Source organism: Mirounga angustirostris, unplaced genomic scaffold, assembly GCF_029215605.1.
Source record: "Mirounga angustirostris isolate CCGP_5_RB_7025 unplaced genomic scaffold, mMirAng1.0.hap1 SCAF_11, whole genome shotgun sequence".
In the NCBI taxonomy this organism is placed as follows: domain Eukaryota; kingdom Metazoa; phylum Chordata; class Mammalia; order Carnivora; family Phocidae; genus Mirounga; species Mirounga angustirostris.
This window is the reverse complement of record NW_026991719.1, coordinates 125273643-125299306: the sequence shown is the minus strand read 5'-3', so window position 1 is coordinate 125299306 and position 25664 is coordinate 125273643. Positions and strand designations below refer to the sequence as shown.

Genomic DNA, 25664 nt, shown 5'->3' with positions numbered 1-25664 from the left:
TGAGTCAGCCAGTGTGCTTGGGCCAGGTGGGAAGAAAGTACTCCAGGCCGAGAAGAGCAGACGCACATGTGTGCAGAGAGGTGTGAGAGGACACCCAGGCAGGGCCTGCAAGGGTGCTCGAGCAGGAAGGGCCTTGGTGGACATTCTTCAAACAAACCTGCACCATGGTTGAGAGAAAAGCCAGCCCAGTGGTTCCTTCTGAGAAAGAGCTTAGAGCTCTGAGGAATTCAGGATTTTCCTCTTGGGCAGTCATTTTGTTTTTTTATTGTGAGAATTTAAATATTTTATTTATTTATTTGAGAGAGAGAGAGAGTGCACGTGAGAGAGAGAACACGAGCGGGGGGAGGGGCAGAGGGAGAGGGAGAAGCAGGCTCCCTGCTGAGCAGGGAGGCTGCCAGCATGGGACTGGATCCCAGGACCCGGGGATCATGACCTGAGCCGAAGGCAGACACTTAACTGACTGAGCCACCCAGGCGCCCTATCGTGAGAATTTAAATTTCAGTATTCAGATTCACATTTCTGAGGTATACTTTCAGAAATATTTTGTGGTTTTCTTCCCTAATAATTTATGGAGTTGAAATTCACATCACATAAAATTATCTATCTGAAGTGAACATTTCAGTGGTATTTAGCACTTGCACAAGTAATTCACTTTTTCAGAGCATGTGTAAGGAGGGGTCATGAGGGGGCCTCTGCTGCCTGCTCAGGACTGACCAGTTTTGCTCTTTCCCTACAGGGTCTATCCCTCCTGGCAGGACAAGTTCAGCTCGCTAAAGGGGGCCCCAGCTGAGGTGAAGATCCAAGGTGGGTCTGTGTTACAGGAGTTTGGAGTTGGGTGGTGGTTTCTGGATAATTCTGAGCTGGTGCATGGCCTCCTTGGCAAGTTGCACTGGATTTCCCATTGGCTTGTGTTTACTTCTGGCTGGTGCACACCCTGGAGATCTTGCCAGAGCCTTCTAGAATCAGGGCATGCCCTACTACACACTTACACACTATGCATGGGCAAAGGGGATGGTTCCTCTTATAGGGGCATGTGAATGAGATCGAGAACGTGTCACTCTGTCCAGCCCATCCACCAAAGCACTGGAGGCAGAGACTGGTTCTTGCCGATGCTTCTGGTGGTTCTGTCCCCATCTTCCTGCTTCCTGCTGTGTTTGCGTTGGGCAGCTCTCCGTAGGGGCTTGTCTTGTAATGGCTTCTTTTCGATCCTTTGTTGGCAGAAACTGTCCTTAATCTGGTAATGAACATTAGGCAAAGGGGAGTAAATTACAGTCCTCACTACGGTGTCTCTAAAAGTCAAATTTTCCGTGGGCCTGCATTTGGCTCAGCTATTCCAGGGTGGGTGACCTGGACCCTGGAGCTCCAGTGCAGGCCCCAGCTCTCACTGCCAAATGAATTATCCAGGGACACTTGTCCCCGAGGCTGAAATGGGCCAGAAGAATAGGGTGTTGTGTTTTGGAGGCTGCAGGACTGGCCTGTGGGCCGGCCTGGGCTGCATAGAAGTGCTCCCCCTCTCCCCAGTGTGTTATGTCTGGCACTTTCCTGCTGATGGGACCATGTAAAGGCCAGGTGAACCATCAGACTGCATCTGAATTCTTTAACACACACCCACACACAGATGCCAACCCTGCCCTTAGCCCAGCCAAAGCCTTGACCTTGCCATTCCCAGCCTTAGTTTCTTCTTCTGTAAAGCGGGGGTGATAACCTGAGCCTTGCCCACCTCATGGGAGCGTGCTGAGTGTCAGAGCAGGTGGTAGACATGAGTGCTTGTCGAAGGGTATAATCCTCCAAAGAGGATTAGGAGAATTCCTGAATTCATTTGAGCGGTATTTGTGGAGTGTCCCCTACGCACCTGGCATCGTTTTGGGTGCTGGCTGTGCGGCGGCGAATGGTGCTGCTCACATGGCACTCATGTGGCGGCTGAGAGAGACAGGTGATAAATGAAGGCAGCGAAATTCTGTGTTGGATGGTGACAAGTGCCATAAACCAAGCCAAGTGAGGGCAAAGTGGTACATGGGTGGGTTGGGAGAAGGGTGGTACTGTTGATTAAGATCACTGGGGAAAGCCTGTCTTTTAAACACAGACTTGCAGGAAGGGAGGAAGCGAGCCAGGCAGATATCAGGAAGACTAGTGTTCAGGGCAAAGGAACAGCAAGTGCAAAGGACCTGAGGTAGGCTTGCATGTGCCTTGCAGCTGTGAGGAGTACCAGGGAGGCCCAGGTGGCTGGTGCAGGGTGGAGAGCAAGGGGAGAGTGGTGAAGGCAGAGAGGCATCGGGGCTGGCCAGATCAGGCCATGGAAGGACAGCTTTTATTCTGAGGAAAGCTGTGGCCTGACTTTGGGTTTAACAGGGTCCCTAAGGCCACTGAACTGAGAACAGAGGCCTGGGCAGAGGCAGGGAGACCACTGGAAGGCTCTTGCAGTGATGCAGGCAAGAGATGGGAGGGGGGCAGTGAAAGTGGAGTGTTGGCCAGATCCTGGACTTACCGTGAAGGGAGGGTTGACCAGACTTACTAAGACTTGGGTATGGGCTAAGCAGGAGAGGAGCCGTGGAAGACACAAGGATTTGGGGTTAGGGTTGTGGGCAGTGGGCATGCTTGGGGGTATAATTGGTATTCGTACAGTGTTTCCAGGGTTACTAATGCTTTTGCATCGATGTTCTACTTCTTGCAAACCTTCCAAAGCAGATGCCAGAGTTATGCGCTAGGTCGGGGATGCAGAGCTGACATTGGCCCCAGGCTTTCTAGCTCCAAGTCCTGGCCTTTCTCGATATATCAGATGGTTACTCACATGTGGCCGGGCAGTCCCTGTACCATGCAGTGACTCAGTTTCCCAGTCTGTAAAATGGAGCTGCAGCCCACCTCCTAGAGTTGCCAGCAAGGTGAAGGGAGATGTTGATAAAGGCCTGTAGGAAATTGACACATGTGAGCCATGGTTCCTTTTGCTTTGGCCTGGCAAGTTCTCTGAAAGGGTGGCACACAGCAACTTTAGAAGGTTCCCTGAGCTCTGTGTCTGTTCCTCAAGTGGCTGGCTGGCTTCTGCTAGAAGCCAGAGTTCCTTATATGGAAGAACATCAGATGTGACCCCTTATTTCAGTGCAGGAAACTGATGCCCACAGAGGTGTAAGTCACACAGCAAGAGGCAGTCCTGGGCATGTTGTCCCCCTGCCTCCTTGTCTACCCAGGCCTTCTGGGCCCAGCGTGGCCTCCTGGGCACTGGCCTGTCAATGCCAGAGCAGAAGCACTCTCCCCAGAGCAGCACTCGGGCACTCTGCACGTTTGGGCACTCCTGGGTGCATGGCGTCCCCTCCTGTTTGGGTGCGGGCGTCTCCAGTAACAGGACCCTTGTGTTCTGACAGAGATGGTGAAACTAGGCCATGAGCTGATGCTGTGTGGGCTGGATGACCAGGAGCTCCTGAAGGTAAGAGAGGGTCCTCTCTGTTCCCGCAGGCTGGGGGCCTCAGTGAGGCTTGGTTAGGGGTGGGAGGGGTTTCTTTCCCCAGGCCTTTGCTCCTCAGGCTAGGGAGCCAGCATCCCCAGCCACTGCTCCTAAGCCCCCTGGGCCAGGAATCTATAGGATTCCCTTGCATAGACTCTAGCCATCCCTAGGGCCAAGATGGGGAACACAACTGAGGAGGCTGGAGGCAGAGCTCTGGTTATGGTGACCGAAAGGACAGAGCACATCCTGTCCTCGGTTGAAGACTTCATTCCCACTGGCACTGGGGGTAAGTACTTTATATGCCAACTAGTAGTCGCACTCACCTGTGGCAGTAGGTACTTGTCCTGGTCCCATTTCACAACTTGCTCTAGGTCACCGGGTGACAGAGTCGGGCCTCAAACCCAGGCCCCAGTCCCAGGCCCATGCACTTTCCCTGACTAGCTGCCCTCCTGCAGCTTTCTTTACAGAGGTGGCCCTAATCCATGCCCACATCACTCAAAGAAACCCTACCCCTGCCCTTAAAATCTTGTCAAGCTTTTGAAATAATTATTTTCACGTTTTGGCTATTATAAATAATGCTATGAATGTCACTGTATACGTTTTTAACTGAAGACATGTTTTCGGTTTTCTTGGGTATATAGCTAAAAGTGGAATCGATAGGTCAGTGTAGTAACTGTACATTTAGGTTTTTGAGGAACTATGTGCCAAACTTTTCCACAGTGACTGTACCATTTTACATTCCCACCAGCAGTTTCAAGTTTCTCCACATCCTCACCAACATCTGTTTATCTTTTTGATTGCAGCCATCCTGGTGGGTGGGAAGGGCTATCTCGTTGTGGTTTTGATTTGCATTTCCCTGTTGACTAATGACGTTGGGTATCTTTTCATGTGCTTATTGGCTATCTGTAGATCTTCTTTAGAGAAATGTCTGTATTTGGTTCTTTTGCCCACTTTTTAATTGGGTTATTTGTCGTTGATTGTTGAGTTGTAAGAATTCTTTTTATATTCTGGATACAAGCCATGTCAGATATTTGATTTTTTAAAAAAATATTTTATTTATCTATTTGACGGAGCAAGAGAGCACAAGCAGGGAGAGCAGCAGGCAGAGGGAGAGGGAGAAGCAGACTCCCGGCTGAGCAGGGAGCCCGATGCGGGGCTCGATCCCAGGACCCTGGGATCATGACCTGAGCCGAAGGCAGACACGTAACAGCTGAGCCACTCAGGCGCCCCCACTCCACATCTTCTTTATCCATTCATCTGTGGTTGGACAGCCGGGCTCTTTCCGTAGTTTGGCTATTGTGGACATTGCTGCTATAAACATTGGGGTGCATGTGGCCCTTCACATCACTGTTTGTATCCTTTGGATAAATACCTAGTGCTGCAATTGTGGGTTGTAGGGTAGTTCTATTTTTAATTTTTTGAGGAACCTCCATGCTGTTTTCCAGAGTGGCTGTACCAGCTTGCATTCCCACCAACAGTTAAGAGGGTTCGCCTTTCTCCACATCCTTCTCCAACATTTGTTGTTTCCTGACTTGTTCATTTTAGCCATTCTGACTGGTGTGAGGTGGTGTCTCATTGTGGTTTTGATTTGTATTTGGATAAAGAAGATGCCCAGTGATGTTAAGCATTTTCTCATGTGTCTGTTGGCCATTTATATGTCTTCTTTGGAGAAATGTCTGTTCATGTTTTCTGCCTATTTCTTGACTGGATTATTTTTGTTTAGGGTGTTGAGTTTGATAAGTTCTTTATAGATTTTGGATACTAGCCCTTTATCTGATAAGACATTTGCAAATATCTTCTCCCACTATGTCAGTTGTCCTTTGGTTTTTGTCCACTGTTTCCTTTGCTCTGCAAAAGCTTTTTATCTTGACAAAGTCCCAATAGTTCATTTTTGCCTTTGTTTCCCTTGCCTCTGGAGACGTGTCTAGCAAGACGTTGCTGTGGCCGAGGTCATAGAGGTTGCTGCCTGTGTTCTCCTTTAAGATTTTGCTGGATTCCTGTCTCACATTTAGGTCTTTCATCCATTTTGAGTCTGTTTTTGTGTATGGTGTAAGGAAATGGTCCAGTTTCATTCTTCTGCATGTGGCTGTCCAATTTTCCCAACACCGCTTGTGGAAGAGACTATCTTTTCCATTGGACATTCTTTCCTGCTTTGTCAAAGATTAGTTGACCATAGAGTTGAGAGTCCATTTCTGGTCTCTCTGTTCTGTTCCATTGAGCTATGTGTCTGTTTTTGTGCCAGTACCATACTGTCTTGATGATGACAGCTTTGTAATTGAGCTGGAAGTCCGGAATTGTGATGCCTCCAGTTTTGGTTTTCTTTTTTTAACATTCCTTTGGCTATTCAGGGTCTTTTCTGGTTCCATACAAATTTTAGGATTGTTTGTTCCAGCTCTGTGAAAAATGCTGCTGTTATTTTGATAGGGATTGCATTGGATGTGTAGATTGCTGTGCGTAGTTATAGACATTTTAATATTTGTTCTTCCAATCCATGAGCATGGAATGCTTTTCTTTATGTCTTCCTCAGTTTCTTTCATCAGTGTTCTATAGTTTTCAGAGTACATGGTCTTTTAACCTCTTTGGTTAGGTTTATTCCTAGGTATCTTATGGGTTTTGGTGCAATTGAAAATGGATTGATTTCTTCTCTTTCTGCTGCTTCATTGTTAGTGTATAGAAATGCAACAGACTTCTGTGCATTGATTTTATATCCTGTGACTTTGCTGAATTCCTGTATCAGTTCTAGCAATTTTTTGGTGGAGTCTCTTGGGTTGTCTACATAGCGTATCATGTCGTCTGCAGAGAGTGAAAGTTTGACTTTTTCTTTGCTGATTTGGATGCCTTTTATTTCTTTTTGTTGTCTGATTGCTGAGGCTAGGACTTCCAGTACTATGTTGAACAATAGTGGTGAGAGTGGACATCCCTGTATGTTCCTGACCTTAGGGGGAAAGCTCTGTTTTTCCCTGTTGAGAATGATATTCTCTGTGGGTCTTTCATATATGGCTTTTATGATGTTGAGGTATGTACCCTCTATCCTTACACGGCGGAGGGTTTTTATCAAGAAAGGATGCTGTATTTTGTCAGATGCTTTTTTTGCATCTATTGAGAGGATCATATGGTTCTTATCCTTTCTTTTATTAATGTGGTATATCACATTGATTGATTTGCAGATGTCGAACCACCCTGCAGCCCAGGAATAAATCCCACTTGGTTGTGGTGAATAATCCTTTTGATGTACTGTTGAATCCTATTAGCTAGTATCTTGGGGAGAATTTTTGCAACCATGTTCATCAGGGATATTGGTCTGTAATTCTCCTTTTTAGTGGGGTCTTTGGTTTTGGGATCAAGGTAATACTGGCCTCATAGAATGAGTTTTGAAGTTTCCCTTCCATTTCTATTTTTTGAAACAGTTTCAGAAGAATAGGTATTAATTCTTCTTTAAATGTTTGGTAGAATTTCCCTCGAAAGCCATCCAGCCCTGGATTCTTGTTTGTTGGGAGATTTTTGATTACTGATACAATTTCTTTGCTGGTTATAGGTCTGTTCAGGTTTTCTATTTCTTCCTGTTTTAGTTTTGATAGTTTATATGTTTCTAGGAATTTATCCATTTCTTCCAGATTGCCTAATTTGTTGGCATATAATTGCTCATAATATGTCCTTATAATTGTTTGTATTTCCTTGGTGTTGGTTGTGATCTCTCCTCTTTCATTCATGATTTTATTTATTTGGGTCCTTTCTCTTTTCTTTTTGATAAGTCTGGCCAGGTGTTTCTCAATCTTACTAATTCTTTCAAAGAACCAGCTCCTAGTTTTGTTGATCTGTTCTGCTGGGTTTTTTTTTTATTTCTATGTCACTGATTTCTACTCTAATCTTTATTATTTCTCTTCTCCTACTGGATTTAGGCTTTATTTACTATTCTTTTTCCAGCTCCTTTAGGTGTAAGGTTAGGTTGTGTAGTTAGAGACTTTTCTTGCTTCTTGAGGAAGGCCTGTATTGCTATATGCTTCACTCTTAGGACCACTTTGCTGCATCCCCAAAGTTCTGAACTATTGTGTTTTCATTTTCATTTCTTTCATATATTTTTAAAACTCTTCTTTAATTTCCTGGTTGTCCCATTCATTCTTTCGTAGGATGTTCTTAACCTCCATGTATTTGTATTTTGAATAAATTTCCAAATTTCTTTTTGTGGTTGACTCTTTCGTAGGATGTTCTTAACCTCCATGTATTTGTATTTTGAAGAAATTTCCAAATTTCTTCTTGTGGTTGACTCAAGTTTCATAGCATTGTGGTGGTCTTAAAATATGCATGGTATGATCTCAGTCTTTTTGTACCGGCTGAGACCTGATTTGTGACCCAATATGTGATCTGTTCTGGAGAATGTTCCATGTGCACTCGAAAAGAATGTGTATTCTGCTGCTTTAGAATAAAATACTCTGAATATATCTGTTAAGTCCATCTGGTCCAATGTGTCATTCAAAGCCCTTGTTTTCTTGTTGATCTGTTTAGATGATCTGTCTATTGTTGTGAATGGGGTGTTAAAGTCCCCTACTATTATTGTATTATTATCAATGAGTTTCTTTTATTTTGTTATTAATTGGTTTATATATTTGGCTGCTCCCATGTTAGGGGCATCAATATTTACAATTGTTAGATATTCTTGTTGGATAGACCCCTTTATTGTGATGTAGTGTCCTTCTTCATCTCTTATTATAGTCTCTGGTTCAAAATCTAGTTTGTCTGGTATAAGGATGGCTACTCCAGCTTTCTTTTGATGTCCATTAACATGGTAAATGGTTCTCCACTCCCTCACTTTCAATCTGGAGGTGTCTCTGGGTCTAAAATGAGTTTCTTGTAAGCAGCATATCAATGGGTCTTGTTTTTTTTTTGTCCTTTCTGATGCCTTATGTCTTTTGATTGGAGTATTTAGTCCATTTACATTCAGAGTAATTATTGAAAGATAGGAATTTAGTGCCATTGTATTACCTATAAAGTCACCATTCTTGGACACTATCTCTGTTCCTTTCTGGTCTTTTTTATTTTGGGTCCCGCTCTCCACTCATAGGATCCCCTTTAATATTTCTTGCAGGGCTGGTTTAGTGTTCACTAATTCCTTTATTTTTTGTTTGTCCTAGAAACTCTTTACCTGACCTTCTTTTCTGAACGACAGCTTTGCTGGATAAATATTCTTGGCTGCATATCTTTCCCATTTAGCATGTTGAATATGTCATGCTAGTCCTTTCTGGCCTGCCAGGTCTTTGTGGACAGGTCTGCTGCCAGCTTTATGTGTCTACCCTTGTAGGTTAAGGACCTCTTGTCCCTTGCTGCTTTCAAGATTTTCTCCTTATCTTTGTAATTTGTAAGCGTCACTATAATACGTCAGGGTGTTAATCTATTTTTGTTGATTTTGAGGGGGGTTCTCCGTGCCTCCTGGACTGGAATGCCTGTTTCCTTCCCCAGATTAGGGAAGTTTTCAGCTATAATTTGTTCAAATAAGCCGCCTGCCTCTTTCTCCCACTCCTCTTCTGGAACTCCTATAATACGGATATTATTTCACTTTATGGGATCACTGAGTTCCTTCAGTCTACCTTCATGATCTAATAATTTTCTTTCCCTCTTCTTTTCAGCTTCATTATTTTCCATCATTTTATCTTTTAGATCACTGATTTGCTCTACTACTTCATTCTTCCTCGTTTTTATGGCCTCCACTTGGGACTACATCTTGGTTATAGCATTTTTAATTTTGGCCTGACTAGATTTTAGTTCTTCTATCTCTGCAGTAGGGGATTCTCTAGTGTCTTCTATACTTTTTTCCAGCCCAGCTAGTATCCTTGTAATTGTTTTAAATTCTAGTTCCAAAGAAAATAAATAAATAAATTCTAGTTCAGACATTTTACTTTTATCTGTATTGATTAAATCTCTGGCCATCATTTCTTCCTTTTCTTTTGGGATGAATTCCTCTGTCTTGTCAGTTTGGAGGGAAAAAAAACCAAAACAAAATACAGAAAGAAAGAAGAATAAGAAAAAATAAAAAATAAAAATGAAAAAAATGAAAAAAAAGTTAAAAAATAATATAAGATAAAATAAAATACATATAGGAAGGTAGATCCTAGGTGTGCTTTGGTCTGCTTGTTAAAAGAAGCTTCCATGGGTCGTTTTTCTGGTTTATAGATGTGCAAGATGTTCTCCAAGACTTCTGATCAATGTCATGGGTGTTCAGAATGATCCAGTCTTTATCTAGCTGTGTTTCAATGAGGAGGCAGGGTTAGGGTCGCCCTATTCCTCTGTCATCTTACTGCTCCCCCTGGAATTGTTTTCTTAATTTCATTTTTGTATTACTCATTGCTAGTGTGTGGAAATACAATTACTTTTGCATATTGCTCTTGTATCCTGCCAGATTGCTAGACTTGCTTATTAGTTCTAATGATTTTTTAGTGGATTCCTTAGGATTTTCTATATATAAGGTTGTGTCATCTGCAAATAGAGATAGTTTTATGTCTGCCTTTTCAATCTGCATGTTTTTAATTTCTTTTTCTTGCCTATTTGCTCTGGGTGACACCTCCAGTACAGTGTTGAATAGAGTGGCAAGAGTGGACATCCTTGCCTTTTTCCTGATTTTAGGAGGAAAGCATTTGATCTTCACCACTGAGTATGATGTTAACTGTGAATTTTTTATAGATGCCCTTTATCAGGTTGAGGGTGCTCCCTTCTATTCCCATTTGTTAAGTGTTTTTATCATGAAAGGGTGTTGAATTTTATAAATGCTTTCTCTGCATCTACTGAAGTGATTATGTGGTTTTGTCCTTTATTCTTCCTTTATTTGTGATGTTGCAAGTTTCTTTCTGGTATCATTTCACTTCTCTCTGAAGGACGGCCTTTGGCAATTCTTTTAGAAGTGGTCTGCTCTCTCCAAATTCTCTTAGAGTTCACTTATTTGAGTATGTCCGGTTCCCCTTCATTCTTGGTGGATAGTTTTACTGGATACAGAATTCTGGGTTGGCAGTTCTTCTTTCTCCATAGGTTCCAATGAGAAATCTGCAGTCATTTGAATAATTTTCCCCCTATGGGTCATGCATTGGTTTTCTCCTGCTGCTTTAAAACTTTTTTCTTTGTCATTAGTTTTCAGCAATTTGATTATATGTTTGTGGGAATATTTCTTTGGGTTTGTCCTGTTTGGAGTCGCTCAGCTTCTCAAATCTGTAAGTTTGTGTCCTTTTCTTAAATTTGGGAAGTTTTCAGACATTATCCCTTCAAATATTTTTTCAGCCCACACATTTTTCTCCCCTCCCATTGGGACTTCTATGACACACGTGTTAGACCTTTTATTATTGTACCACAGGTCCATGAGGCTGTTAATTTTTTTCAATGTTTTTTTCCTTGCTGTTGCTCATGATGGATAGTTTCTGTTAATCTGTTTTCAAGTTCACTGACTCTTGCTTCTGTCCCCTCCATTCTGTTGTTTGGGCCATAACTGAGTTTTTTATTTCAGTCATTCCATTTTCCAGCTCTAAAAAGATATTTCCTGTTTTTTTTTTAATTGTTTCTTTGCTGTTTTCTATTTTCACTTTTGTTTCAAGAGTGTTCATGATTACTTATTTAGCATTTTTATAATGACTGCTTTAAATTTGTCAAGTAATTCCAACATCGGTACCATCTTGTGATTGGTGTCTGTTGATCGTCTTTTGTCGTGCAAGTTGAGATTTTCACGGTTTTCTTCATGTGCCAGATAATTTTGGATTGCGTCCTGGACATTCTTGACTATTACTTTGTCTCTGGGCCTTATTAAGTTTTTTGGAGAATGTTGGTATTTGTGTTTTTGCAGGCACTTGACCTGGTTAGTTTTAAGCTGCACGTTCTGCCTCCTTCTCTGGCCTTTGGTTCCAGCCGGTGTCAGCTCGGTTTCTGCAGCCTTTGTGCTGCTATTCGGGCCTGTCCTGCATGTGTGCCACCCGATGGTCAGCCTGGGGCCTGGGTGTTGGCCTCTCCCCTGTAATCATTCTTTGGTATGTTCATCAAGATCATATCTACCCCTGCATGAGTGGGGATGAGCCCAGGCATTCGTAAACAGATTTATAGGGTTGCTTTCCCTAGATCTTCCCTTCCTGTCATCTCTTTGATACTGTCTGGCTCCTGGGAAGAGGGCCATTCTTTGCTGCCCTGCAGCCATAAACCGCCTACTTCTGTGAGTGTACCACACTGGTGGGAGGACAGAGTGGAAGAAGCAGGAGCAGGGTTTGTTCCCCCTCCCCCCATAGCTCCCCTGAATGGAGAGGGAGGTTCCCTGCACCCAGAGCAGTTTTCCGCTATCAGCCAGCTTTGTTGCTTCTGCCACCCCTGCCATGATATTGCCTGGGGTCTGGGGTCACAGAGCAGAGGGAGAGAGAAAAGGCCAGGGATTTCCCCTACACTCTCTGAGTGTTAGGGGTTTCCTTTTCTGGAGCTCTCTGTACCATTTTGCTCCCTTCTGGGTTTGAGCTGGGCTGAGTGCAGGTCCAGGGAGTCCAGAGGAGAGAACATGGTAAATCACCACCAGTCTCAATGATAACCTTGGATTCTAGCATGCCTCCCTGATGTGCCTGCTGATATTTGCCCTTCTAAGACTATAGACACCTGACACATGCATTCTGTCCCACTCTCAGATGTGGGTACTCAGTGGGAGGGGAAGCTGGTCCGTCAATCTTACCTGGAACTCTAACCCCTTCCTTCCTTTTTATCTTTAAAGATTTTTTTCATTGTGGTAAAATGCACAGAGCATAATATTTACCTTTTTTTAAAAGATTTTATTTATTTGAGAGAGAGAGAGAGAGAAAGCACAAAGGCTGCAGAGAGAGAGAGGGAGAAGCAGGCTCCCCACTGAGCAGGGAGCCTGACATGGGGCTCAATTCCAGGATCCCAGGACCATGACCTGAGCTGAAGCTTGACTGAGCCACCCAGGTGCCCCAATATTTACCATTTTAACCATTAAAAAAATTTCCCAGTAGGTGCTGAAGGGTTCTTTTTTAAAAACATTTTTTTGTTGTGCTAAAATACACATAACATAAAATTTACCATCTGAACTATTTTTAAGTGTGCAGTCAGCGGCACTAAGTACATCTATCTAGTTCCAGAACATTTCCATCACCCTAAAAGGGGATTCTGTGCCCATTAAGCCGTCACTCCCCATTACCCACAGGCCCTGGTGCCCACTACTCTGCCATCTCTGTTTTATATAAATGGAGTCATACGGTATGTGGCCTTATGTAATGGCTTCTTCACTTAGCACAGTATTTTCAAGGGTCATTCATGTTGGAACATGGATCAGTACTTCATTCCTTTTTGTGGAATACAAAATAAAAACCAGAAAATAATTTATGTCGGCATATTGAAAGCTGGGAGTTGGGTCATGGGAGGAAGGAGGTACAGGTATAAGGTATTAAGTTTAGTCAAACCCCATAGTCTGGAATTTGAATTGGGAATATCAGTGTCAGCTTTTAATGTATTTTAACTTAAAAACAGTGTGTGGATATATATATATTTCCTTGCTTTGTCCTCTTAAAAGGCCAAGAACAGTGATACTCCAGTTGTAACACAGGCCTGCGGCAGGAAATGTACCAGTTAAGGCAGGAACACCTTGTCACACGAGAGAACAGGGCAGATATGCAAGACTTACAGTTACATCTAAAGGACTGGGGCACCAGCTAGCAATAGAAGCCCTCACCGGCCAAAGAAGGGATGTGGGGATGATGCCTGCATTGTAAGGACAGTGACTGCAGTAGACTGAGGCCCGTCTGTGAATTCAAATCCATGAGTTCATAATATTTTTAAAAAGTCATTTTGATACCAAAAGTACAAGTAAAAAGGAAAAAATTAGATCATTTAGACTTCACTAAAATGAGCCACTTTGGTGCTTCAAAGGACATCAAGAAAGTGGAGAGAATCCACAGACTGAAAGAGAATCTTTGTCAATCATAGATCTGACAAGGGTCTAGGATCCAGAATGTATAAAGAACTCTTACAACTCCATAAGAAAAAAACAAATAACCCAACTCAAAAATGGGCAAAGGATCTGAATACATTTCTCCAAAGAAGATAAACAAATGGCCAGTGAGCACATGAAAACATGCTCACCATCATCCATCATCAGGGAAATGCAAACTACCACCTCGATGAGATCCCATGGCGTCCTAGCTGTAGAGCCACGCAGGAACTTGTACACGAGCAGGAAGTATTGCTTAAGCGCCAAAAAGTAGAAAAAAGCCCCAATTCCCCTTAACTGGTGAATGGAGAACAGAGCAATAATAACAAACTACTGATCCGTGCTACAGCCTGAATGAACCTTGAAAACATGCTGCTGAGTGAAGGGAACCAATCACAAAAGACCCCATATGTGAGGTTCCATTTATAGGAAATGTCCAGAAGAGGCAAATCCATAGATGCAGAAAGGAGATCAGTGGGTACTAGGGGCTAGGGTGGGGGAGGGGTGTGGGGAGTGACTGTTCATAGGGACAGGAGTGCTTTTGGGGGTGATGGTAATGTCCTGGACCTACCAAGTGGCAATGGCTGCACGGCTCTCTGACTGTCCTAATAACCACTGAACTGTGCATTTAAAAAGGGTCAATTCCTGGCGTGTGCATCTCAATACAAATATCAGCACAGCTGAATGAAAAGGATCACTGGTGTGCTCAGCACCACAGTCCCAGCCCTACCCCAGGCTGGCCGAGCCCTGAGCAGGGATACCTATCCCTTCATGGGCACTGGGGGGCTGTCAGAGTCCGGGCTGTGCTGAGGAGGGGGCAGCAGGCAGGGTGTCCCAGCCCTGGCCACTGGTCAAGGCTTTGTGGGGTCCTGAGTGATAGTTGCTCTCATGTTTCTGTCTAGGCTGTCTCCTATCTAGACCGTGTCTCCCCCCACCCCCCCAGCTCTACTCCCAGGCTGCCCTCAAGTGTGTCTCTTGGGCTCAGTGTCACTTGGGCAGATTGGGAGAATGTGTCAACAGGAGGTAGTGATCAGCTCCAAGTAGCCAGTTTTAGGCTGAGGAACTTCCAGAGTCACCGGTCTTGTTGATGTGGCTACACAGCCGAGAGCCAGGTTTGTGGAGCCCACGGACAGGGACCTGGGCTGCAAACATCATAGCAGAGCATGCTCCTGTTCCCAGCTCTCCTCCCCACCACAGCCTGTGCCTCCCATGCCCACTTTAAGTGCAGATGCTTCTTGGAGGACTTTATAGTGATGCTGGCTGAGCAGATCATTCTCGTGCATTCCTCAGAATAGTGGCGTGTCAGGGCAGGGGCAACGAGGACCTACAATGGAGAGGCAGGCCCAGCTTTCTTTCGGATACCACTGCTCACACAGGGCTCTCTGGAGCAGGCCAGGCCTCTCAGGTTGTAAGGGTTTAGGTCCTGAGGATTGGCTGTAAGCCTCCTCTGCTTCTTCAAGCCTTGAGCTCCTGGCCAGGCAGGTCCTTGCTGGGGATCCCAGCTGCCTTTGGGGTGGGGGGACTATGTCAGCTGTAACGTCTGGCCACCTGTTCTTCCTGTGAGGAGCAGGGTCATCGTAGGCCGTTCCTGCCTGGGGAGGGCAATTTGCCAAGGAGAATAAGCTTCTTCCTGGAGGTGTTCCTGAGGAACAGACTGTCATCAGGTCCCTGTGGGCTGTAGGCCCTGCTACAGTCTGCGTCCCTGCCCAAGGAACTGCGCTGGAGGATGTGTGATGGGCAACCCGAGGCTGGCAGCACTCAGTGACAGCATTCCCCAAGCCAGTCCCAAATGCTGCCGGCCCAAGCACTCCTTTCCGCTGGCCCCAGCAGGGCAAGGGGTGGGCCGGGGCCCCCGGTGTGTCCGGTTAGTGAGCACACACGGTCTTCCCTGCCCAGGGCCGGGCCTGCGCCCAGAAGCAGTTGCACCTCATGGACCAGCTGCTGGATGCAGTCCGGACCCTGACCATTGGATGCTGCTCCAGGTAAAGGCTCAGGATGGGCCCTCCACAGAATGGCTGGTAGGCGCCCTTGGAACTTTATCTGGAGCCCTTGGAACTTTAATTTTATTTTTAGACCACCAGCAGGTACATCTCCATCTGGGGTCTTAACTTTCCACTTGGGCAGCAGCAGCTACACGCTGGCCCGGTGGGGTGTGGGCCCAGTGGGGTGTGAGCCCAGGTGGAACATCCCGCTGGGGCAGTGCTCATGGTACCAGGCTGTCGGCGAGAAGGTGCAGTGCAGGCCGTAGAGAAGACAGGCAGGCCTGCCGGGGAAGGTGGGCTCTCAGAGGACTAGGGCTCGGTCCTGGCTGCCAAAGCAGGGCAGGGACTGGGGGAGACATTGTCTCCTGGCCCCTCTGCCCGGGCTCGTTTTGCCCTCTGGGTCTCCCCCAGGGGACTGAGAGCTTCCTTGGTCAGGGGTCTCAGCAAACCTGCCGACGCAGTCCCTGGAGGCCATGCTCTGGCCAGTGACAGCATGGCCTTGGGGTTCCCTTGGCAGTGTGAAGGAGGACTTCGAGGATACCAGAGAGAAGAATGAGGCACTGCTGGGGGAGCTCTTCTCTAGCCCCCAACTGCAGACGCTCCTGAGCCCAGAGTGTGACCCGTGGCCCCTGGATACGCAGCCCCTCCTTGACCAGCAGGGGTATGTGTCCTGCTTGGTTCTGTTACCTGAGACCGCCTTTCCACGTGTGGCCTGCCCTGGCGTGGGGCTGGACGTGTCCTCTCTCTCCCTGCAGGGCCAGCCCCTCTGTGGAGCTGGAGGAGGAGAAGGTGATGGAGCTGGCCAGGAAGCTGCAGGAGAGCACCGCCAAGCTGCAGATGCTCAGGGTAGAGGTGAGGGGTGCCGGCTCCTGGGGGCTATGGGACTTGGGGGTGAGGGCCTGACTAGGCACTTTGTGTCTTAGGGCAAGGAGCATCACTTCCCCAGCCTTGGGTGCCCCATCTTTACAATGAATGTGTTGTGAGGTGTAAGTGAGGTGGTATATTGTGGGTGCTCAGCCCATGGGAAGGGGAGAGGCAGACAAACTTGGGGCAGATGTGGGGAGGCTTTCCGAAGAATGGAAAGGATCGGCCTCCTGCAGGCAATGCACCAGGCCCTGGGGTCTGGGCTTTCACGTGCTTTCTTACCTGTGGCCTTCCCAGCAGCCCTTGGCCTGGCCTCCTTTTCCCGAGGAGGAGGCTGAGGCCAACACAGGCAATAGTGGCAGGGCTGAGGCCGGAAGCCAGGCGGCTTTGCTCAAAATCAACTTGCTCTTTTTTGCCTCTGGTCTTACGTATCTGATGCGGGAAGAGACTTGGTGCCCCAGGGGCAGGCAGGGCAGCCTCGAGAGCCCCTCTGCTTCTGTACTTTGCACAGCACAAGCAAGGAGTTTCTGTGAGCAGGGCCGACACCAGCACCCTGGACCAGAAGCTGCGCCTGGTCATCTCTGACTTCCACCAGCTCGTTGTGGCTTTTCTCCAAGTCTATGATGACGAGCTGGGTGAGTGCTGCAAGCGCCCAGGCCCCTACCTCCACCCGAGTGGCCCCGTCATCCAGGCCGTGTACCAGACTCTGAATTCATGCAGCCAAGTAAGAATCACCCTTTCCTCCACTACCCCCCCTCCCCCCCGCTGCTGCTGTAGCCCCCAGCCACAGATGTGAGGTCTGCGACAGGGGGCTGGGAGGGGCTTGGCGCAGTTGGGCTCTGGCCCTCAGCCTCGGGGCCTGGGGCAGGTGGGGAAGGTGCTTTCTCCTGGTGCGTGGAAGGGATGAGGGCTGACAGGCATGTTCCCTTGAGAGTCCCACTGCACTTCAGGGGGCTATTAGCTGAGCCAAGACCCTGGGCCTGGAAGAAGTTTGTGTACTGCCTGCACTGGGTCGTGGGTGACCATATGGGACCCTTATCCCAGCTTCTAGCTTCTGTCCCTGTATTAGTCTTACTCTGTCTTCACACTATGCCCAAATGTATCACAGCCAGTTCAATCTTGTGTATGACCGAGAACTATGCCAGACAGACAGACAGGTGTTTGCTCAGACAGATAGGAAAAAGTGGTCTCACACTGCTGAGCTGACTACATAAATATTTACTTACTCATTTTGTTGTTCCACATTTCAGATCCCTGGAGTCCAACCTAAAACTGCTCTGATGTTGGCCCAGGGCTTCCACGACATTTGTCTTGTTTTTTCCCAATTTTAGTTTAAGTGCTGCTGAAGCAAGCACCGTCTTGGTTTTTTAACACAAAGACTCCTAGACTTCCAAACCTCTGACCAACCTGTCCTTTGTCGTTCTGCCAACAGGGCAAGATAGGGTACGTTCCTTTCTCATCAGGAAGGCCCTGCCCCCTTTTTAAAAAATCTCAGGACATTGATTTTCCCACTGCACCTGTGGCTTCGCTTGGCTACTAGTGTGGGATGGGGCACATAATTGTGTGGCATTCCCACTGGGCCTGGAAGAAGGGACTTAGCGTGGAGAGCTCTGATCGGGGACTCTCCAGCTGGCCAGCACTCCCGTCCTCACCCTGGGCTGTCCTTGGGGGTGAATGCCACATGCTTGAGGGTCTAGGGAAGAGCACATGCTGAATGTGAACTGGGGTGGGAAGCAGGAGGCGGCTTCTGCAGATCAGACCACCGGCATCTAATGCCTATGTGCCTCTCTCTCTCCGTCCCTCCTAGCTGTTGAAAGCGGTCATGGAGGTCACTGACACCTCGGCCCAAGCCGTGGAGATGGCGAAGCAGCAGCAGGGCGAGCAGATCTGTTGGGGCAGCAGCAACTCTGTCATGAGTGTAGGTATGTGGTTGCCACGCGCTGGCGCTGTGCCTGCCTGCTCAGTGGTCAGAGGCAGGCCTGTCCCTGTGCACCTCGGCCTAGTGCCTGCCTCACGTGTGGCTCCTCCTTGCTTGACCAGCATTTGGGGAGTATTTGGGGATCGTCCCTCACTTTCTTCTTCTTCTGATGCGTAAGGTTTTTCTTCCCTTGAAAAAAAATGCTTTCTACAGATTATAAAATAAAAAGATTAATTTTGGGAGTTTGGGATAACCCAAAGATGTGCAGAGGTATAATAAAAACAGTCCATAACCTGGTGGCCCAGAGATGGTTGATGTTAATATTTTGGTCTATTTATCTATATTTTTTTCCTTTCATCATTTTTTATTTCTTTGTGTAAGTGTGATCAGAACACATATACACTTTTACATTATGCTCTTTCCCTGAGATCACGTGATAAGCATTTTCCTGGGGTGCCTGGCTGGCTTAGTCAGTAGAGAGAGCATGCGACTCTTGATCTCGGGGTTGTGAGTTCAAGCCCCACGTTGGATGTAGAGATTACTTAAAAAAAATGTTATAAGCATTTTCCCATGTTTTGGAAGTAGCATTTTTAATTGTCAAACACCCTTCTGTTCAGGTATTTGCTATAATTTGCTTAACATTTTCTATTATCCAGCCTATAAGTCATTTTTGGCTTTTTACTATTATATATGATGCTGTTGCAAGATTTAAAATAGTGGAAAATGGAAACAATCCAAAGTTTTAACATTGGGTAGTGCTTTCGTAAATAATGGTATATGTATATGGTGGGATAGTGTTCGTTGTTTCAAAAGTTGGTTACAACGACATAAAGAACTGCACATTACAGAATGTTAAAGGGAAACTGCAGGCTGATCTCACCTTTGTAAAGGGCAAACGTATACAAGAACCCCTTGTGAGAAGTGAGCCAGGGTGTGGACACTGATTTTCTCTGTGTCGGAGTCAGAGGTGGTATCGTTCATTTACTGTTTCTCTATCCTGCTCTGTAGTCTTCAGAACCTGGGTCACTTAGGTAATCCACCCCTCTTCCACTGGCAAGCTGGCCAAAAGATGCAGGAAACGTGTTGAGACATAAAGCGCGTTCCCATCTTAGATTGCGTCCTGATGACGGGACTCCTGGCGTCATGGTGGTGAGGCCCATCCCCGTTTGCTTACTGTATCCTCATCAGTGCCAGATCAGATCCTTCTGACATTTCTGTTATTGGATGTGGCAGATTGGATCTGCATTTAGTTTCAATTAAACTTTCTCTCTGAGGAAATTTATTGTTGTATTATGGAAATATGTATTCAGAAAAGGTCTTTTTAAAAAGATTTTATTTGCAAGAGAAAGAGAGAGAGAGAGCGTACAAGCAGGGGGAGTAGCAGGCAGAGGGAGAAGCAGGCTCTCTGCTGAGCAAGGAGCCCGAGGCGGGACTTGATCCCAGGATCCTGGGATCATGACCTGAGCCGAAGGCAGACACTTAACGACTGAGCCACCCAGGCGCCCCAGAAAAGGTCTTTTTTATAAGAAAAATAGTGCTTAGTGAGGAACCTCAATTCAGAGGGAGTAGAATAGGAATAGGAAATAGTTGGATATTTTCCCTGTGCTCTGGCCAACCCCCTTTATTCCAAGTCAAGTGATTTTAAAGTGAATACTTGTGTAACCATGACCCAGGTCAAGAAATAGAACATGCTAGCACCCTGGAAAGCCCCACGTGTCTCTTCCCGCCGACAGCCAGCTGCTGTCCTGACTTGATGGTAATGATGTCTCTGTGAGATTCATCTACCATGTGTGTATCTGTCATTTGTTCATTTCCATTGCCCTGTAGCTGTCGTTGGCAAACCTGTTTTGTAAAGAGCCAGATAGTGAATGTGTTCGGCTTTGCGGGCCTCCATAGCTTGTGATGTGAAACCAGCTGCTGATGTCACGGAGACCCTTTCACAGCCCCTCTTCTCCTCTTGGTCTCGAGATCCTCTTGGTCTTTGGCTCTGGACAGTCAGGTTATAATCGGTCTTGGTGTGGATTGCTTTGACTTTATCCCTTTTGGAGTTTGTTGAGCTTCTTGGATAGGTAGCCTCATTTCTCATCAACACTCACCAGACACTTGACCTTCACTTCATTTCTCTTTCACTTCCTGCCTGCTCTGAGCCTCGGGGTCAGCCAGAGGTGACTGTTGAGGTCCTTGTCGGCTCTCTCCGGGGTATCGGCACAGCCCTGGGCGTGCACGTGGCCTTGTAGAGCGCCAGGACTGCCAGAACTCCTCAGAGCCCTTGTGGACATCCCACTCCCCAGCTTCTCCCAAGACCCAGCAGTAGCAATGAAAGCGTTTGCCTGTAAATGTTTCCCCCCAGAGCACCCCCAAGGAGTGGCTTTAGCTCACAGAGCCTCTGAGCGCCCCCTTTGTGTGGACTTTCCAGCCAGCCCTCTCCAGCAGCCTTCTTGCTGCTCTTGGCCTTGGCACACATATTTGCCACGTGTATACCAGGCACTTGGGAGTCTCTTCTTCCTGACTGACCTGCCCCAAAGTCATCCATTTTAAAATTTGTCGTAACATTTATCCTAGTCACCACTGTCACTATGGCTTCCCCCCACTGTACCTAATTGCTGTTAATAAAATGCTATCATTAATAGAATAATGGTCATTAGTGTCCTTTGCCATGTGCCGCCGCACCTGTGATTACAGGACTGCTGGCAGGGCTAACGGTGACGTCTGAGCTGTGAGAACCTCTCCCTCCCCCTCCTCCCGTGGGATGCTTCACAGGCTCGCCCTTGAGATCCTGGCCCCCTCAGTGGGTCTGGAGAGTGGTGAGGGCAAGCATGGCACCTCCAGATGTTGTTTGAGATGAGTTCTCAAACAACACAGACACACCAAAGCAGCAGTCCATGCCAACTCCACGCCAGGGCCAATCAGAACGGCCTCCCCACCTTCCCTGTGTCCCACCCGACCAAACCCAAGGCCTTCAGGCCCTGCAGCTGTGGGAGGTCTGCATGTCTGTGGCACTTCCCTTCCCAGGACAGGAAGCTAGGCCACCATTCTGTGTGTCAGTAGCCAGGCTGTGTTGGTCGCACATCCCCACATCGGAAGGGAGGGGCTTGAGTGAGGGGCTGGGTGTGCCTGCTGGGCCTGTGTCCTGAGCTGTGCCATTGTGTGCATGGAGAGGGCCTGATGACGAGTGGGGAGGGTCGGGAGGGTCGTTGGGGCCGGGCTTATCGCCCTGAGGCACACCCCATGATTCCTGAGCCTCAGAGTCACCTCTGGACAGGCGGGACCAAATGTCAATTAAAGACCGTGCCATGTGGGAGGGGAGGGGACAGGCCAGAGGCAGAGAGGCAGGTTGGTGGAGGAAGGAATAGTGTATTTAAGTGAAGGCACCACTAACCAGGGGAACCTGAGGGAAGAGCCCAGAGTCCCCAGGGTGGGGGAGGGGAGTGAGCTAAAGGCCCTGTATTTCGTGCCCAGTGCTCATTATGTGAAATTGGGACGTCAAGAGGCAGGTGCGAATTATGGCGGTGCCCCCAGCCCTGAAAGCCCAGCAGCAGGGCAGAGCAGTTGCCTGCAGGGCCGGTGGGGCGGGGGGTGGGCGGGGGCGGGTTGTGCAGCTAAGGCCCGTGTCATTTGATTTGTATGTGTGCCTGGGTTACTGGTCTGAGCAGTAGGGAACACACCATCCGACTCAGGAGAACCCCTGGCTCCTGGGCTCTGGTGAGGGTTGGGGTGGGCATGGACAATGCCCACTGAGTGGAACCTGGCCTGGGGCTCAGCCTGGCACCCACAGGGGCCTTCCATCTGTGCTCTCAGCCCTAGACCTCCTGGTAGCTCCTGGCTTGGCAGTTTCTGGATCACGGTGGGAGGTGGATGCCTAGGCTGCAAGCCCTTTGAGGGTGCAGGGACGCCTAGGGCCTGAGAAGAACCAGCGAAAGACAGTGAAGGCTTGGCTGGGGTTGGGGGCGGGGGCAGGTAGGGAGCAGCCTCTTCCAGGCCGGGAAGCGCTGGGAGTCACTTTGCTGTTTGTATTGTTTTTTTCTCTGCAGCCACCAAAGTGGAAGAACTAACTCAGAAATACAAGATCTTCAGTGACAGTCTGCAGAAAGGCATGGAGTAGTCTGTGAGCAGGAAGCTCTGCCCTGAAGAGTCAAGTGGCCGGGGGTGGGGGGCGCAGGGTGAGCCACGGGCGGGAGAAGCGTTCACAGCCCCCATGTGCTCCGGGCCCAGCCCCTTCAGCGGCTTGGGAGAGAAGGAGGGAGAGGGCAGAGGTGAGCTGGAGAGAAAGGAAAGCTGGAGTTCTAAGAAGCTGCCTCATGACTGCCTCCTTCTCTGCTTCCTCGCTGCACCTGAGGGGGCCATGGCACCCGCTGCTCGGTCTGCCCTTCCTCCCGCTGTCCCAGGCGGCCCCAGCCATGCCCCTCTTCTGCCCTGTCTGCCTCGCAGCAGCTCCCGTTGACTTCTGTTCCTTCCCTGCCCAGGGGCGATGCTAAGCCCCAGAAATCTGCTGCCTCCGTTGTGACTGGCCTTGGGGTCCCACGTGCGGACTCCTCCCACACCCTCGGCCTGGCCGCTGGCGCCCACCACATCCAGGATCCAGTGGCCAGGGCGTGTGTTTCCTCCTCCTTCCTCCCCAGGGCTCCCTGCACCGGCCTGTCACAGCCACCTCCCTCCCTCCACACTTGGGAACAGGCATGACTGGTGGGGCCTCTGCCTCCCTCAGCCCAGTGGCAGGCCAAAGGGGACTCGAGGAGGGGCCACCCTCTCAACACTTGGTCCACTGCAGAGGCCCACGCTGGCTGTGAGCCTCGCCTGCTCCCGTGCCGTCACCTCCTCAAGTCCCCTGTGGGTGCTCCAGACAAGGAGACTGCTGGTGGGGGAGGGGAGAGGACGGGCAGGCCCAGGGCCACTGCTGCCCAGCTGCATCAACAGCTTCACCCTCCAAGGGACTAGGGAGGGCCTGCAGTGGGCAGGCCGCAACCAGCATCTCGGTTGCCTCCCTGTGCCCCTGGCCTGTGGGCACCGACTGCCACAGTCGGTGGCACCGACTGCCAAGGGCTGGCATGTCTCGCTCCGGAACGAGGTCTTCGGGACAATGCTGCCCGCTTTCTGGCCAGGGAGGGCCTTCTTGTCTTTGCTCTGAGGGGTCCTGGGGCTGGGGGTACTGCTGAGGCGGTCTCGTACCCCCACCTTTCCTGTGGCTCATCCTTCCTCACGTGGTGGGACAGGATTGGTTCAGCTGGAGCCCACGTGGCTTGCCAGGTCAGGCCTCGCCCCTCTTCCTCCTTCCTGGCAGCCTCTGCTAAAGGCCTCTTAGATATTATGGGTCATTGTGCCTGTGAAACATATACCATCTCCCCTTCTTGCTGGAAGACTAGCCTGTGAGATGTGTGAGCCCGGCAGCATGGAAAGTGCCCGAGGTCACTGGGGCGAACCGAGGTCCCATCCTGAGTGCGCCCTTCCCTTTCTTGGCTAAGCACGGCACGTGCAGTCACCTCTTGCCCACTCCTGAGCTCACTTTAGCCTTATGAGGGGCAACCTGGTCCCTCGTGACACAGGTGGAGCTCTGCCCTGGAGAAGGGGGCTTGCCACCTTGCTGGGAGTCGCCCCAGCTCAGCTGCTAAATCCTGGCCCGGGTCAGACTTGGAGGCCAGGCTGGGTGGAAGGCTCACACTTCTTCCTCATGCCTGTGATGACACGTTCCTCCAGCCCACGGCCCAGCTTGTGGGGAGCCTGCGTGTGGCCTAGGAGCCTGCTTTCCAATTTGTAAACACAGGGCGTGTGTCTCAGCAGCTGTGAGCGAGCGAGGGGCTGGCAAGCCGGCTGTACAGGTCCTGCGGCCTTAGGCCTCCTCGTTGCCCAACAGGCGGCTGGGGGCGGGCCACGGCCACTGATTAAAGGCCGCCTGGAGCAGCCTGTGTGGAGACAGGTGCCCAGCAGCCCAGGAAGCCGGCCAGCACCCGCCCCAGGTAAGCCAGCGCAGCAGGGTTGGTGAGGACAGCTGCCAGGAGCCCAGAGGCAGGTGGCCAGGTTGGGGAAGGCATCTGTGTGCCAGGGAGGCCAGAGGAGGCCAAACCAAGGATGCTTGGCTGCCTGCTTCCCGACAGATGACCCTAGGGGTGCAGGCTCCCAGCCAGGGTGTCTCAGTGAAGACACCATTCTAGGCTGGCACCTCCCCAGGTCCCTGGTGACACGGACCCGGTGCACTTTGCCTGTCAGGTACCTGGAGGCAGGTGGCAGAGGCCTTCGGGCCGGGATCTGGGCAGAGCAGCCCTACCTTCTGCTGTTTACTAGTCGGTAGTAGTGACAATGGCCAGGGAGGGACTGGGGCACGGAATGGAGAGGGTGTCGAGGCCCCGGGAGGCCTCACCCTGAACAAAGGGGTTGGAGCTTGTGGGAGTCGGCTGTATGTGGCTGGGCCCAGGCATCCCCATCACTTTGGCCCTCAGGTTTTGTGCCTCTTGCCCTGGCAGCTTTAGGCTTTGCTGTCCCCGTGAGCACATCACCATGTCCGAGGCACCCCGGGCCGAGACTTTCGTCTTCCTGGATCTGGAAGCCACTGGGCTCCCCAGTATACATCCCGAGGTGGCTGAGCTATCCCTGTTTGCGGTGCACCGCTCCGCCCTGGAGAACCCAGACCGAGACGAGGCTGGTGCCCCTGTGCTGCCCCGGGTCCTGGACAAGCTCACGCTGTGCATGCGTCCAGAGCGCCCCTTCACCGCCAAGGCCAGCGAGATCACCGGCCTGAGCAGCGACAGCCTGGCGCGGTGCCGGAAGGCCGGCTTCGACGACGCCGTGGTGCGGACGCTGCAGGCCTTCTTGAGCCGCCAGGAGGGCCCCATCTGCCTTGTGGCCCACAACGGCTTTGATTATGACTTCCCCCTGCTGTGCACAGAGCTGCGGCGCCTGGGCGCCCACCTGCCCCCGGACACCGTCTGCCTGGATACACTGCCTGCGCTGCGGAGCCTGGACCGTGCCCACAGCCATGGCACCCGGGCCCAGGGCTGCAAGGGTTACAGCCTGGGCAGCCTCTTCCGCCGCTACTTCCAGGCCGAGCCAAGTGCAGCCCACTCAGCCGAGGGTGACGTCCGCACCCTGCTCATGGTCTTCCTGCACCGCGCTGCTGAGCTGCTTGGCTGGGCTGACGAGCAGGCCCGAAGCTGGGCCCGCATCGAGCCCATGTATGTGCCACCCGATGGCCCGAGCCTTGAAGCCTGAGTGCCACGGGCTCAGTGAGACCACCACCCAGGGGGATGAGGCCCACTCTCAGCATGCGTGGCACCAGCTTTGACCAGTCAGGCTCTGAGGCCTGGAGGTGGCCCCGGACCAGGGCCCCACTGCCCCTCCCCCCGTCCTTGTAGCCAGCTAGCCCCGGGCCTGTGCACCTGCCAGGCCTCCTCCTGGCCCCGGCCTGTGTAGCCTTGTAGCCCTGGAGCTTTCCGCCAGCCCCACCCCCGGACTGTGCTGTAGTGATTTGTTGCTGCAGGCTCCCGCCCTTCACCTGGTCTTTCAATAAACAACAGCTACTCACCA

The 25664-nt window shown here is 49.7% G+C and overlaps 2 protein-coding genes across 5 annotated transcripts in view; both read left to right on the top strand.

The window, feature by feature from the left end:
• Positions 1-22309, top strand: part of HAUS7 (HAUS augmin like complex subunit 7) — a 27932-nt gene extending 5623 nt beyond the window's left edge. For 2 of the 3 annotated variants that reach the window (XM_064574699.1, XM_064574698.1), the window contains exons 3-10: positions 737-804; positions 3357-3418; positions 15282-15367; positions 15885-16028; positions 16123-16219; positions 16743-16955; positions 18039-18153; positions 22181-22309. In XM_064574699.1, the coding sequence (XP_064430769.1) occupies positions 737-804; positions 3357-3418; positions 15282-15367; positions 15885-16028; positions 16123-16219; positions 16743-16955; positions 18039-18153; positions 22181-22251 (856 nt within the window). In that variant the 3' untranslated portion in view covers positions 22252-22309. The remainder of the gene's footprint in view (positions 1-736; positions 805-3356; positions 3419-15281; positions 15368-15884; positions 16029-16122; positions 16220-16742; positions 16956-18038; positions 18154-22180) is intronic. The other variant, XM_045883875.3, reaches the window with a different exon arrangement.
• TREX2 (three prime repair exonuclease 2) lies at positions 22184-25664 on the top strand. Of its 2 annotated transcripts, none has more exons than XM_064574701.1 (2): positions 22184-22309; positions 24605-25664. In XM_064574701.1, exon 2 carries the CDS (start codon positions 24639-24641, stop codon positions 25347-25349), a length of 711 nt encoding a protein of 236 aa, XP_064430771.1. In that variant the 5' UTR covers positions 22184-22309; positions 24605-24638; the 3' UTR covers positions 25350-25664. The 2 variants fall into 2 exon arrangements, with proteins under 2 accessions (XP_064430771.1, XP_045739848.2); XM_045883892.2 differs by lacking the exon at positions 22184-22309 and adding an exon at positions 23963-24100.